The sequence below is a fragment of the Schistocerca cancellata genome, chromosome 9 (assembly GCF_023864275.1).
Source record: "Schistocerca cancellata isolate TAMUIC-IGC-003103 chromosome 9, iqSchCanc2.1, whole genome shotgun sequence".
NCBI lineage: Eukaryota > Metazoa > Arthropoda > Insecta > Orthoptera > Acrididae > Schistocerca > Schistocerca cancellata.
In genome coordinates this window covers 226,892,014-226,906,269 of record NC_064634.1, presented here as the reverse complement: position 1 = coordinate 226,906,269, position 14,256 = coordinate 226,892,014, and the positions used below count along the sequence as shown (strand labels likewise).

The following is a 14,256-nucleotide window of genomic DNA, read 5'->3' as shown; positions in this document are numbered from 1 at the left end:
GCGCAGCATCTACAGATTCTTGGCAATGACTTCCAAAATTGGTTACAGTTCTCTGAATATTACCTACGAAAAGAGCGAAATGGTGTGGCATACCTCTGCAAAAATTTTTTAAGGAAAAGGCATCGTTTTAAAATCACGTGCAAATCACTCTTTAAAACATGCAGTCTTTTTCAGCTGAAAATCCACGCTTACTCAAAGAAGAGGTAAACAGAAAGGTCTTGGGCAATCAACGTTTGGTGCATGTTTTCAACATGCTACATTGTTTCTCCATAATCACTCTGTAGCGTGTACCAAGGCCACAATTTTGAGCAATTGGTGTAACAGCCCTGATAAACGCACAAACCGTACTGAGTTACGCACTTGCTCGCATTTGGTATAACAGAGCAGACGTTTCTAGGACCTGTTCTTCTGAAAGTGGGACAATGATTTGCGGCACCGTTAGCTTGATATAATTTGATCAAGCCCATACATGCTATTTGATGAAGTCCTCTTAGAAGTTTCTTCAAATGGCACAGAAAAAGTAAATAGCTCGATTAAAAAAAAAAAAAAAAAAGATCCGTGTCGTAATTCGGTGACGACAAACGATAAAAATTACTTGTAAATGTCATGAAATCATGAAATTCGCCGTATTCTCCGTTGTAACTTAACGAAAACACCCCGCGATATATTTAATCATGCTGGGCATATTTGAGTCTCAGCTACCTCATCCCGTATAAGGAAAGATTACGGAGGGCATTTTTCGTTCACAAATCGCATTTAAAGGATGTTTGGTCTGAGACGATAGTGTTATGCCTCGGATGAGGAAAGCTGTGTCTACCAGAACGTGTAGGAATTCGATGGTGGCAGCATCCTCGAGTAGCGAGACTGCAAATCCGCGATATTCCAGCTCACTTTGGTCTGGATCCCGTGACTAGCGAAAGTGAAATCGTTGGGTCGTACTCAACTCATCAGCTCTGTACGACTAGCACCCGAGACATATTGTTCAATCGATCTTACAGGAAAATAGAGTCACTTGGCGTAAATAGAGTGAGAAAATGACCTGTTTGCAAGACAAGAATCCACATGGACAATGCGATGACATCCAGAGCACCGCGAACTACCTTCACGGTGACCACTATTGTGCCCTACTTCCGCCGTTGGTTCACTATCAACTCAAATGGTTCAAATGGCTCTGAGCACTATGGGACTCAACATCTTAGGTCATAAGTCCCCTAGAACTTAGAACTACTTAAACCTAACTAACCTAAGGACATCACACACACCCATGCCCGAGGCAGGATTCGAACCTGCGACCGTAGCAGTCCCGCGGTTCCGGACTGCAGCGCCAGAACCGCTAGATCACCGCGGCCGGCCCACTATCAACTGCAACTGGACTAGTTCGGCCGACAGATATAGTTTGAGTCAAAAGGAGGGAGTTTGTGGAGTCAGGTGTTGAAGTAACGACTTGAGGCACGTGCTCGTGTTAAAAGGGCGAGTGTGTGTGTAACACAGTTAGTTAATTAGGGAGAGACGAAGTTTATTTAATACAAATGGATTATTTATTATTTAATGCAAGTGGAAGGGTCGTTACTGGCAACTCTCTTATGTTATGAAAGGTAGAACCGTGATTCCAACAGTGTGTGTGTGTGTGCGTGTGTGCGTGTAAGAACTAGAAATCGTAGTGAGAATATTTGATTATAGTCAGAAGTGTGATTAAAGCACTCCAACTTACACTTTGCTCATTCCTTTATAACTACGCAGGAAATACATAACCGCCACTTCTTGCAAGATACTTGATGAATGAAAATTAGGGAACTCACTATGAAGTGCCGCGTAGACAGGTGTTGGTTCAACAAGGAACCACCACACTTAGTAGATTTCTACTTCGATAATTTACCTTTCTGTGAATACGACACATATAGAAATTTGAAATGCTTCTGTACGCTCTACTCTTACACTTTAGTGACGCTGAACATTAAGACGCACCTTCCATACATATAAGATACCGTTTATAAGGAAATTTCAGCTGAGAATTTAGCAGCATGGACATCTTCAACACAGATTTACGACGATGGGACTAACAAAAATTCTGATCAGGAAAGGCATTTGTCGTTGACAAGACTAATCGAGGGGACAAATTCGAACTCGCGCAAGCAGTGCCCATACTCACTAACGAACGTATAGTTTTTTTAGAAGTTAAAGTGGATGCAATATTTATTTCATCATTCACACTCGGCGTTGATTCTGTTAAAATACTACGCTGTCAGAAACACCAAACAACTCGTATACTGCATTATAGAATGAGTTCAGGAGCGTTGCTGCCTCAATAAGACTAGCTTTATGTTTTAACAGAAAGTGCACAACAGTATAAAGGGAAACTAAGAAGTAGACACTATCTCCAATTAAGTTACACGTCCATATTACACTGTGGTGACGAACGTCATGGGATAGCGATATGCTCATATACAGAAGGCGGTAGTATAGCTTACACCGGTTGTGAATGGGCTGTGCATTGGCTGGGGTGTCATTTATATTCAAGTGATTCACGTGAAACGTTTTCCGACATGATTATGGCCGAACGACGGGAATTTAGACTTTGAACGAGGAGTGGTAGTTGGAGGTAGACTTCCATTTCGGAAATCGTTAGGGAATTCAGTATTCCGAGATCGATAGTCTCAAGAGTGTGACGAGGATACCAAATTTCAGGGATTACCTCTCACTACGTGCAATGCAATGGCCGACGGCCTTAACGTCAGAGAGCAGAGGCGTTTGCGTAGAGTAGTCAGTGCTAACAGACAAGCGACACTGCGTTAAATAAGCACAGAAATCAATCTTGGAAGTAAGAGGAACGTATCCATTAGGGGAGTGTGACGGAATCTGGTCTGTGACAGAGCTTTGCTAACAGCGCAAATTCTCTTGCAACACCTCTCCTGGGATCATGCCCATATCAGTTGGACCCTAGACGGCTGGAGAACCGTGGTTTGGTCAGATGAGTCCCGACTTCAGGTGGTAAGAGATTTTGGTAGAGTTCGAGTGAAGCGCAGACCCCACGAAGTCACTGGACCCAAGGCGTCAACAAGGCACTGTGCAAGCTGGTGGACTGGGTCCCCTGGTCCAACTGAACCGATCACTGGTTGGAAGCGGTTATGTTCGGCTTCATGTTCACAAAACACAACGGAATTTTTTGTGAATGAAAATGTGCTATGTCATAAGCCACAATTGTTCGCGATTCGTTTAACGGGCTTTCTGGATAATTGGAGCAAATTATTTGGCTACCTGTGTCGCTCGACATGAATCCCATCGAACATTTATGGGACATAATCGAGAGGTACGTTCGCGCACAAAAAAAAAAAAAAAAATCGTAACTATGGCGGCTACAGAGACAGCTAGGCTCAATATTATTTCTACAGAGAACTTCCAAAGACTTATCAAGTGCATGCCACGATAAACTGCTGTACTACGCAGTGAAAAAGGAGGTCCGACACAGCATTATGAGGTATTCCGTGACTTTTCTCACCTTAGTGTACTGTTGTCTAGAGAGTAATGGCGTTAACTGCAAGAAATGCTTACCTGAAATTACAAGGAACCTTATACTGTTTCAGTGTAACAGCAGAGGTAGAAAATATCGCTTCAGTTGTAAATTACTGAAGCGGTATTTGCAATCTCTGCTATAATTCTCATTTGCGAATGTTCTGCCAACAGGATTGTTTGTTTTAATGTAAGTTATGTAGAATTCCCTCAGTCGATTTTTCTCACTTATTGCATTTCTGAGCTGTGTTACTGTTCTTGTCGGGGTGCGATGTATAAACTGCTCTAGTGAAATACGATTAGGGTTCCACTTACATGCCATAAAAGCTAGAATCGGGACACAATGGAACGAAAACCTGCATTACTCTTAGGAAATTAAAGGGAGACATGATGTCCCAGTTACGTCTAATCTACTATCATGTCCCTGGCACCAAAATTGCAAATTCAGCAGCAACTTTATAGTGACAAAGGCATGCCTTCGGTTTAATCGTAATTTTTTCCGGGAACATCTCTATCGTCTCAACATGATCCCATCTTCTAAATGTAAATGCAGCAGTGAGGGAGTTGTTTTACCACAGTTTCTTCCGCTACGACAGAAGATATCAATACACTACAAAACTAATGCTGCGTCTCATGTCCTGTGACAATATTTTTTTACCGACAAACACTCAAACTCTTACAGCAACAGAAGACCAAAGTGTGATAAACTACTATACAATTTTATAGGAGAATGACATATCAGCATACGGGCAAGTAATTTTTTTGTTTGCATTATAATATGGTATATCAAGGTAAATGACAGTTGGTATAATGGTACCTGTTTCGCATGATTCCTTTTAACTGTATCTGGGTGCTACTGATATAAATGTTAAGAAACTTTCTGAGGCTGGCTCTGCGGGTGATTTCCAAACATCATTAATAAATGAAAATAAACTTGACTTGAACTGTTACCATTCAATAGTTTCCGAGTCAATAAACTTCACTTGAACTTTTACGATCCAGTAGTTTTTGAATCAGTAATAGTACGTACTCGTAATAATGACTGTAACCGTTGTTAACACAACCAATGGATGTAAGCTCTACCACTAATTAAACAGTTCAACTGCTTAAATAGTAATAACAGTTTAATAGTACAGAGTTTACAGATCCGCGCTGCTACGTCAAGTTTGAATATTCCTTTCAGCACTAGAATATTGCCAAAAGCTCTCCACCCACCTGATGACCTCGAGGATGCCGTCCGCAATAATAAACATCTCCCTGGCGACCTCGCCTTTGCGGCAGATGATGTCACCCGGTGTGAAGATGTACGCCTTCATCTTCAGCACCAGGTCATGCAGGAACTCAGGTTGGCACTCTTGGAAGATGGTCACCTGCAACAGGAAAGGTGGGAACGTATGGTGACTAAGCGAAATCATTAACGCGATGTTTTGTTACAAAAGGGACATTGTACTGACGCAACAGCTACGTGCTCGCCGAAGTGAATCACAAAATCTATGTCTGGACAGCAATAATAACCTTAAGGTTGTTTTGAGTCCATCTTAATAGACCGATCTACTTTTGTCAGCCATTCTTTTTATATAATGACGATCGTCATTCACATTTCAATTACCAAAATAAATGGTACTGTGAGAAAATTTAGTGATTCTTCAATTATTCGTCATATTGAGTAACGGTCGGACAGCCCGAGATCTCTGATTTTACCACCATTCCAATCGGTTTTTATTTTTTGTGGGATTACGTTACAACGTTCTACCTTCTTAAACGTGTTTAACATTATGAAAATCTAGTGCATTTGAAGAAGTACTGTCAGTTTTGTTTCATAAGGTTCGCCACTTGGAATTCCCGAGCGTGTTATTAGCAGGCGAGTCACTCTGAATCTCATTCTTTTACTGATGTGACGAGCGTCTGGAGAAGGAATGAGCAGGGAAATGTGTTCATCTGTTATGTAATGGTACCTTCTTTATTGGAACTCCTTCTTATATATCTTTTCTGCCTGATTGTATGAATGAGTCAGTCTGTTTTGCAAGTTCCACTAGGGACCAGGGAGATATCGCCTGTATGTTTGGGCTGTACCAACGTAGATGTATTCTAGTAATTAGGGATTAGAAGTAAAAATCAGGGAGAATCTAGGATGTAGCGTTTTCCTTAAAAACCGATGAACAGTTGTAGTGAGTGACTAATGGTTCAGTGTTTCCCACCACTGTACTGGAAAGGCGACCTACCGGGAGTTTTTCTGTCTCTAGGCACAGAGGTGAGGGAAGTTGGATTTTGTACAGTGTCAGTCAGTCGCAGACGAGTCGCTGAGCTGGTGTGTGGCGAGTGTGATGTGGGGTTTCCGTGCTGACATAGACGGTGATTTGGGATGAGAGTAGTTCAGACAACTTGGTTTAGGAACTTTCTATAATTCTAAACTCATATGTTCGAAGCATTATGGCGCCCTCTTGAGTGATAATTTAGCTAGCATTTAACTAGATTCGGATGGAACCTAACTTGCTCCTCGTCCTGTGATGATTCACTCCACGCATCATGATCCCGACTGTGTTTCGTTTTTCTTTCCGCTGCCGATCTCAAGCCGTATGTGACACCTCCACTTTTGCTAGGAAATTGTGAATATCATCTTGTACGTGAGCATATGAGCATCCATGTTGTGTCCCTCAACCAACCTATTCCTCGATGAACAACGATGATTAATACAGTTTACCTTAACGGAACCATAGTGTTTGAATTTTATACATCTTCTATGTTTAATGAAGTTCAGGTATACTCTTCACATTGTCAATAACTGTCCTTTAAGCTCCAATTTAGTTGGTCGAACTTCGCTCCGATAGTCATACCAGCACGCAATCCCTCCTGACATGATTACTAACTTCATGTGCCCTGTGAGAGAAAGGTACTAGGAATTATTTAGTAAAGTTCAATCCCTGATCGATCCCTCTGTAGTCTGATAGTTAGATGTCTGATGAATGATTTCCTTGGGATAGACAATAGGGCTAAATTTAACTAATAATTCTGGAACTTCAAACGTCTTGGCACTCAGGGGAAGATGATGATGTCAAGCACTGCTTTTTCCAACAGGTAACCCATGACTCTGAAGAGTCCATGTTATATAGAGAAACTTTTTATATCGGCAGTAAACAGTGTGAGTCTTTTAACTTTGCTTCGGAAACATGTGATTATATGACAGTAAATCTTCTGAGATTACTAGTATAACTTGGAATTAGATAACAGTTGGATTCCTTTCTACATGTAGCGAGCTTCAGTGAGTTTCGAATCGTGATTCAGTAGATTCATTTTCAGTTATATTTATTGGTTGTATTTATTCGGATTCTGCATTTAACGCGCGGTTTGGAGTTAAAGCATTTGTCCGTGGTCAGATATAACCACGTGTGTCTACAGATCCACGAATTTAGCCTCTCATGAGTTGGTTCATTACTAAATCAAACGTGTATATTTTCCGAAGATTTCTTGTGATGTTCGAGTAAGTTTAACACCTTAAACAGTAGCTTTGACCTTGATATTTTGTCCGTGGTCGTGCCACGTAACAATAAAGTTAGTCTAAATTGACTTGCAGCTGATTAAATGAAAAGACTATCGCCTGCAGCATAGGAATTTACTTATTTCGCGCGCCTCTTCTTCTGAATATTTTGTGCGGGTTAATATGTTCCTTTCCAATGTTAAACGTAGTCGTAAAGACCGAGCCATGCCACGTTTCCTTGTATCTAGCAAGTCACGTTGTGTCTATTATTCTAGTATGTGAAATTACATGCTTAACGATTGCACGATGAATGAAGAATTCCTTCTCATTTTTCATACATCAGTTACATGTGATTGTTCGCCGTCTGCCTTCTCCAGTGTTTTTTTACAATACTTCAGTAACGATAAAATACTAGCATGCATAATTCTGTCAGTTTAGTATTTTATCCATCCTCAGCAAGTGTAGTTGTATACAACGAAATAATAAGCAACCAGTTTCATGAAAGAAATTTATTTTCTTTGCCACCTTCGGGCACTTAGTGCCCTTTTTCAGAAGGTTATGTCTATTGCATTATTTGTGAGTGTCAACAATAAGATGCCTACAGCAAAATTCCGTGGTGACTGTGAAGAAGAAAAAGTGCAGACATTATGTACCATATGACTACGGCATTTTGCTGTATGCATCTTATTGTTGCCCCTAGTGAATAATGCGATGGTGTAACTTTCTGAAGAAGGACGCCAAGTACCCGAAATCGATAATGAAATTAAATTTCATTTATGAAACTGGTTGCTTATTATTTCTTTGTAGTTCTGACATATTGTATGGATTTCACTATTTATCCTTGTTCCATATCATCCTCCATTTCTGCCGTGTACATGAGGCAAACAATGTCTGCTAGGGCACTCCCAAGTCCATGATCTTGTTTTATTAATTGATTGAGATTGTATAATTATCGTTGTTAACGGTTTATCCTATGTAGAAGATGTTCCCGTTACCCTTTGTAAATATTCATAGCAACGCCTTGTCTTAAGAACAAAATAATTGCCGTTCTCTCTAATTACTGATACCCCATCTTTGATTAATACCGCGTATAATTCCAACCTTCATCCCTTCCCAAACGTTAATCCCTGTTTTAGAAAGGAAATGATGGACTGCTCCTTGCATCCCCACGTACCACTGATCATCTGTACTGATATTGTAGGTACCCGCTGCGTGAAGACGTAATACACTAACGGCCATTAATATTGCTACTCCAAGAAGAAATGCAGATGATAAAGGGGTATTCATTGGAAAAATATATTATACTAGAACTGACATGTGATTACATTTTCACGCAATTTGGGTGCATAGATCCTGAGAAATCAGTACCCAGAACAACCACCTCTGGGTATTGAGTCAAACAGAGCTTGGATGGCGTGTACAGGTACAGCTGCCCATGCAGCTTCAACACGATACCACAGTTCATCAAGAGTAGTGACTGGCGTATTGTGACGAGCCAGTTGATCGGTCACCATTGACCATACGTTTTCAACTGTTGAGAGATTTGGAGAATGTGCTGGCCATGGCAGCAGTCGAACATTTTCTGTATCCAGAAGGCCCGTACAGGACCTGCAGCATGCGGTCGTGCATTATCCTGCTGAAATGTAGGGTTTCGCAGGGATCGAATGCATGGTAGAGCCACGGGTCGTAACACATATGGGATGTAACGTCCACTGTTCAAAGCGCCGTCAATCCAAACAAGAGGTAACCGTGACGTGTGAGCAATGGCACCCCATACCATCACGCCGCCGGCCGTGGTGGCCGAGTGGTTCTAGTCGCTACAGTCTGGAACCGCACGACTGCTACGGCCGCAGGTTCTAATCCTGCCTCGGGCATGGATGTGTGTATCACCAGTATGGCGATGACGAATACACGCTTCTAATGTGCGATCACCGCGATGTCGTCAAACATGGATGCGACCATCATGATGCTGTAAACAGAACCTGGCTGCATCCAAAAAAAATGACGTTTCGCCATTCGTGCATCCAGGTTCGTCGTTGAGTACACCATCGCAGGCGCTCCTGTCTGTGATGCAGCGTCAAGGGTAGCCGCAGTCATGGTCTCTGAGATGATAGTCCATGCTGCTGTAAACGTCGTCGAACTGTTCGTGCAGATTGTTGTTGTCTTGCAAACGTCCCCATCTGTTGACTCAGGGATCGAGACGTGGCTGTACGATCCATTACAGCCACGCGGATAAGATGTCTGTCATCTCGACTGCTAGTGATACGAGGCCGTTAGGATCCAACACGGCGTTCTGTGTTACCCTCCTGAACCCACCGATTCCATATTCTGCTAACAGTCATTGGATGTCAACCAACGCGAGCAGCAATGTCGCGATACGATAAACCGAAATCGCGATAGGCTACAATCCGACCTTTATCGAAGTCGGAAACGTGATGGTGCGCATTTCTCCTCCTTACACGAGGCATCACAACAACATTTCACCAGGCATTGCCGGTCAACTTCTGTTTGTGTATGAGAAATCGGTTGGAAACTTTCACAATGTCAGCACGTTGTAGGTGTCGCCGGCGCCAACCATGTGTGAATGCTCTGAAAAACTTATCATTTTGCATATCACAGCATCTTCTTCCTGTCTGTTAAATTTCACGTCTGTAGCTCGTCATCTTCGCGGTGTAGCCATTTTAGTGGCCAGTAGTGTAGTAAAGACATTATTGAGGAGATTTAATTGAATAAACTCTCACATTTTGTAGATTCAGAGATCCCACGCAACTCCAGTAGCACTTAGACACACATGGATCACGTGATACGAATATAATTTTCTTCAAAATACCTTTCTGTTATCCGTCATCTCGAACTAGGCATCCTTACATACGGAGTTCGGAAATTACCGTTATAAACTTCTGGGACTTTTAGGAGGAGGTGAATACATAATATCTTGAATAGGAACTCATGTCCAGAAACGTCTTCCAACGATGCTACAGAGGCGCTTGTAAATGGTTGTATATAACGTGTAATTCCATGATATATTAAGAGCTTTAAGCACTTGTTGAACACAGTAGTGTTCCACACTAGCGAAGATGAATAAGTGCTCATAGCCTCTCTGGTATCTGTTTTAGAGCCCTTGCTTACTAGACGTGTTGTCTTGTTTTGATCCATAGTACCACCTATGAAAGTTGCGTACCCCACATTCTTAGCAACAACGGTAATGGCACATGTATTCCACTGTCAGAGGTAACACAACGTTTTTCGCTTACAGCTGTCGACTCTTTCGTTTCCGGTAGAGGTATCCCAACTTCAAATTGATACGTTTACCGTTTCCATCATGCTTGAAAGTTTGTAACATCATCACAGTATCATCCTTCATCTACATACGTTTACAGACACCTGCGTCTATAACTTTGACGCTCTGAAGCCTCCTTGGATGACTTTTCTCGACAAAGATTCCTATTCAAAATATTATGTACTCGCTCCCCTCTACAAATCCTAGGCGTTTGTAACGGAAGTTTCCGAACACCATGTACAATTACGAACATTACTTCTTTTTTTTAAAAAAAAACCTTTCATCTTGCAAAAAATACACTCTCAATACAGCAGCTTAAGTTTTGTAAATGTTGCGCCAGAAATATTTTCGTGTCTAGATCAAAAGGTTATAGTGCACAGTTGGTTGAAATTGCTACAAGAAAACCACATAACTTTTACGAACGTGATCCAAAATACCAATATTTTTAAACCGAGTTATAATAAGTATATGACATTTCCGAAGATGCGAATTATTTAATAATGCTTTGACTTTATTTCATAGATAACTGTGTACACCGTCCTTCGGAAAAAAAGTTACAAATATTACTTGATCTGTGGAAAGAAAACAAGCCAGGGAAGACATAGAAGGTGAGTATACCATGTGTAATAGCCAAATTATAACAAAGACCGTACTGGCAATGCCAAGCCAGTACCCCTAGAAGTATCGACATAATTTTTTTCTGTAAAATCTCAGAAACTATCATTATCAAGGATGTTTTCTCTTTTCCGTTCTAGTGCAAACCATTTAGCTTTGCTACCTTCGATCACTAACTCATATTTCTAAGGTAGGCCAAGACGACGAAAAATCAGGCATTCAGAACTGTGGGAAAAGTTCGTTAATGCAAAAAGCTGACACAAATATACAGCAGCTGTTACAATACTTCGGAAACTGTAGAAAATCATTGGAGATTTATCAGCTAGAAAGTCTCTGTTACTTTTTGATATCTGTGTTGATGATACGTTGAGACAATGGCTAAAAGAAATAGAGTCTAAAACCCATAACCTTAAACAACCAAATTATCCAGCGATAACACTTTTTGCTGATGATAAAATTTTCATAATTGACAGCGAGGAAAACTTTTAAAAAGCCACTTATAAATTAAATGGCACTGCCAGAAAGAAATAACAATCTCGACCAAAAAACAAATGTCATGGCTTTTAATGGTCAGCAGCCCGTCACAAGCAAAATTGTGTAGAAGGCCAGAAAGCAGAGAGAGTAAATGGATTGAACTTCTTGGGAAACACCATATTCTTCACGGACAAGAAACACATACAGGTCGTCAGACTTGAACAATAACATCCGGAAATGAAAGAAGAATACAAGTTGCGGAATATTTTTAAGAAGAGCAGCTGGCTACAGAATATGTAATATGTTATGGAGTGTAAAAGTCAGACGAGAAATAGATTGAAAAGTATAAATGAATATATCAAGGAGAATAGAAATAAAGGTAGAAATGATTTCACAAGAAGGAACGAAAATAGATTGGCTAAAATAGTAATGAATTTTTGACAAATAGGGAGAAGATAATGGGTAGCCCAGCAAGGAGTTGGAGTGATCAATTAGTAACTAATCACAGACAATAGAGACACTTAACATGAGGGTGTAAGAGTCAAATGCGTAACATTTGGAGAATGAAGAAGTAGGACATCAGTGTGAAAAAGGAGATATATTATTAGTTTCTACTGGTGGAGCGTTTACATGACAAAGGGGATAAAGACACAGTTTTGTCATCAGATTACTCCGAACTGCTGGGAAGAAAGCACTGATGGATTTAAATAACTTAGAGAAGATCAGTCCCAATAGTTCGTGTGCCCCTGTTTCGCACCCTGGCGTGCATGGCAGGCATGTTGTGGGAGTAACTTCAGCCCGCTTTATTGACCTGTGCTGCAGGGGCTACATGAGTCAATGAGCATGGCTTGAGTCAGGTTGAAATGGATAGAGGAGAGGATGGACAGAGCGAGTTGGAGGGAGGAAATGGACAGAGAGAGAGATGGAGGGGGAAATGGATAAGACAGGTGGAAGTTGTAGAATTGTAGTGGGCAGTTGGAAAAGGAAGAGGGGGTGGTGGAGTTGGAAACAGAGAAGGTAGAAGGAAGATATGGTCAATGAGAGGAGAGCAGAAAGATAGGTCAGAGAGAATAGAGGATGGAGGAAATGGATAAAGGGAGGTGAAGTAGATGAGGCAACATAAAGAGTTGGAAGGAGGAGACAGATTGATAGCGGAGGGAGGATGAAGTGGACAGACAGAGGGTGGAAGAGATAGAAGAGGAGGAGGAGGTGTGCTCAACATATGTATGTCCATTGCGTACATGGACGAAGCAGCAGTGAAATGACTGTTCTGTTAGTAATCAGCAAGTGATTGAACATCGTACTGATAGCCAGTGGTCCACAGTACTATCGAACTGTCAATATGGAACTGTTACACCTACGGATAACGAAGTTACGTATTTATTTTATACATCTGTACACATTGAAGCTAGTGTAAATAAATATGCTAACATGTTAATCACTTAATAGATGTTGAGGTGTCATTGTAACCTCGTTCGCCTATGAGCACAACATATAATACTTTAAGGAATTGAGATACAGTAAAGAGACAGGCGACGATTTACAGTGTTTACAAAAAAATGAGTGTAATGAGGAAAATAAAAAGAAATAAAAGCTGTGACGCGATGAAGCTAGTTGGCGAGTGCTGTTTAACTTATTTATCGAAGATGCAATGGAAGCAATGAAACGAAAAGACTTGAGACCATGAGTACAAGATACATATGCGTTGGTTCACAGGACACACAGACTTCCAACTGAAATGAGGAAGTTATGTATTCTTCCTAGTCTAGTGTAATCGCTTCATAAGGAGATTTTGTTATTTACTATCCTTTCTGGTGTTGCAGTTTTAATGAGCAGTCGGCGCAACAAATTACTATGGACCCTGACTGAAATGAGGAAATTAGTACAGGAAAAGAAATAGTAGTGGACACCGTGAAACCAGTGAACTGACGACCACCTAAGCGTGTTAAGCTTTGTACATGATGTGTTCCTTTATAAGCAGTTTCGATCATGCACCCATAATATCTGGCGGTATGGGAAAACCAGCCAAGCGACAACCGGCTGTTGGCTGTCATTGAGGATAGCTAGCTCCGTGCTGCTAGTTTTCTGTACTGGAAGTTACACGAAGAGTGACGAAAAAGTCGGTCATATACCGTCACTTTATACCGTTCATTTTACCTAAAGAATCGCCAGCGTAATTTCTCCTTAATGGAAAACAAGACAGGCAGAGGAATCATGGACGGTTGCAAGAGCAACAGTTCCACGTATCATGAAGAAAGAAAACATAGCACTCCTCGAATCTGCATTGAATTTAAAGATCTGAAAAGAATGAAAACATTCTACAATACGCCTTTGGAGAAGAATGCAATACACAGCAAACGTCTGCTATTTTCTACAATGAATAGCTCATACAGCATTGGTTATTGTGCAGTAGTTTGTGTATGTCAACAAGTCACCTCTCGTACTGTTTCTTTTAGTTTGTGTTTTGGAGAATATACTTCGGTGAACTATCCGTCATCCAAATCTTTTCTTTCGGTTCTTCTAATGGTATATTTTTTCCTCCCACAAAAAATTATCATCTTTCGCAGACATACCTGTGTAGTTTTTGAATCAGATGTTGATTTTTAATTGTTTTCTGTTTCCACTATTCTTACTAAGGAATCCCCACTGTAAATGTCATCCCTTCACCTTAAAGTTTTACAGTGTTAGTTTTGGGATGTCAGATACAAGATAGCGATCTAAGCTCGCTAGTTACAAGTAGTTATGCTTTATTAAAAGTACTTTTTTATCCTGTTTCGGTAGCGTTTGATTTTCCGGAGGCAGTGACGTCATTGAAAAAGTGCCTCCTGTACCTACCTGTTTAAAGGGACCAGAGTTGGAATTGCTCCTAATTTCTTAGACAGAACCATATGGACATACAGATGGA

At 40.9% G+C, this 14,256-nt stretch overlaps 1 protein-coding gene across 1 annotated transcript in view; it reads right to left on the bottom strand.

The window, feature by feature from the left end:
* The window catches only part of LOC126101299 (cyclic nucleotide-gated cation channel alpha-3-like), an 881,849-nt gene that overhangs the window by 95,650 nt on the left and 771,943 nt on the right, over window positions 1–14,256 (bottom strand). Inside the window, exon 14 of the mRNA XM_049911978.1 lies at window positions 4,723–4,877. Coding sequence (XP_049767935.1) covers window positions 4,723–4,877 — 155 coding nt within the window. The remainder of the gene's footprint in view (window positions 1–4,722; window positions 4,878–14,256) is intronic.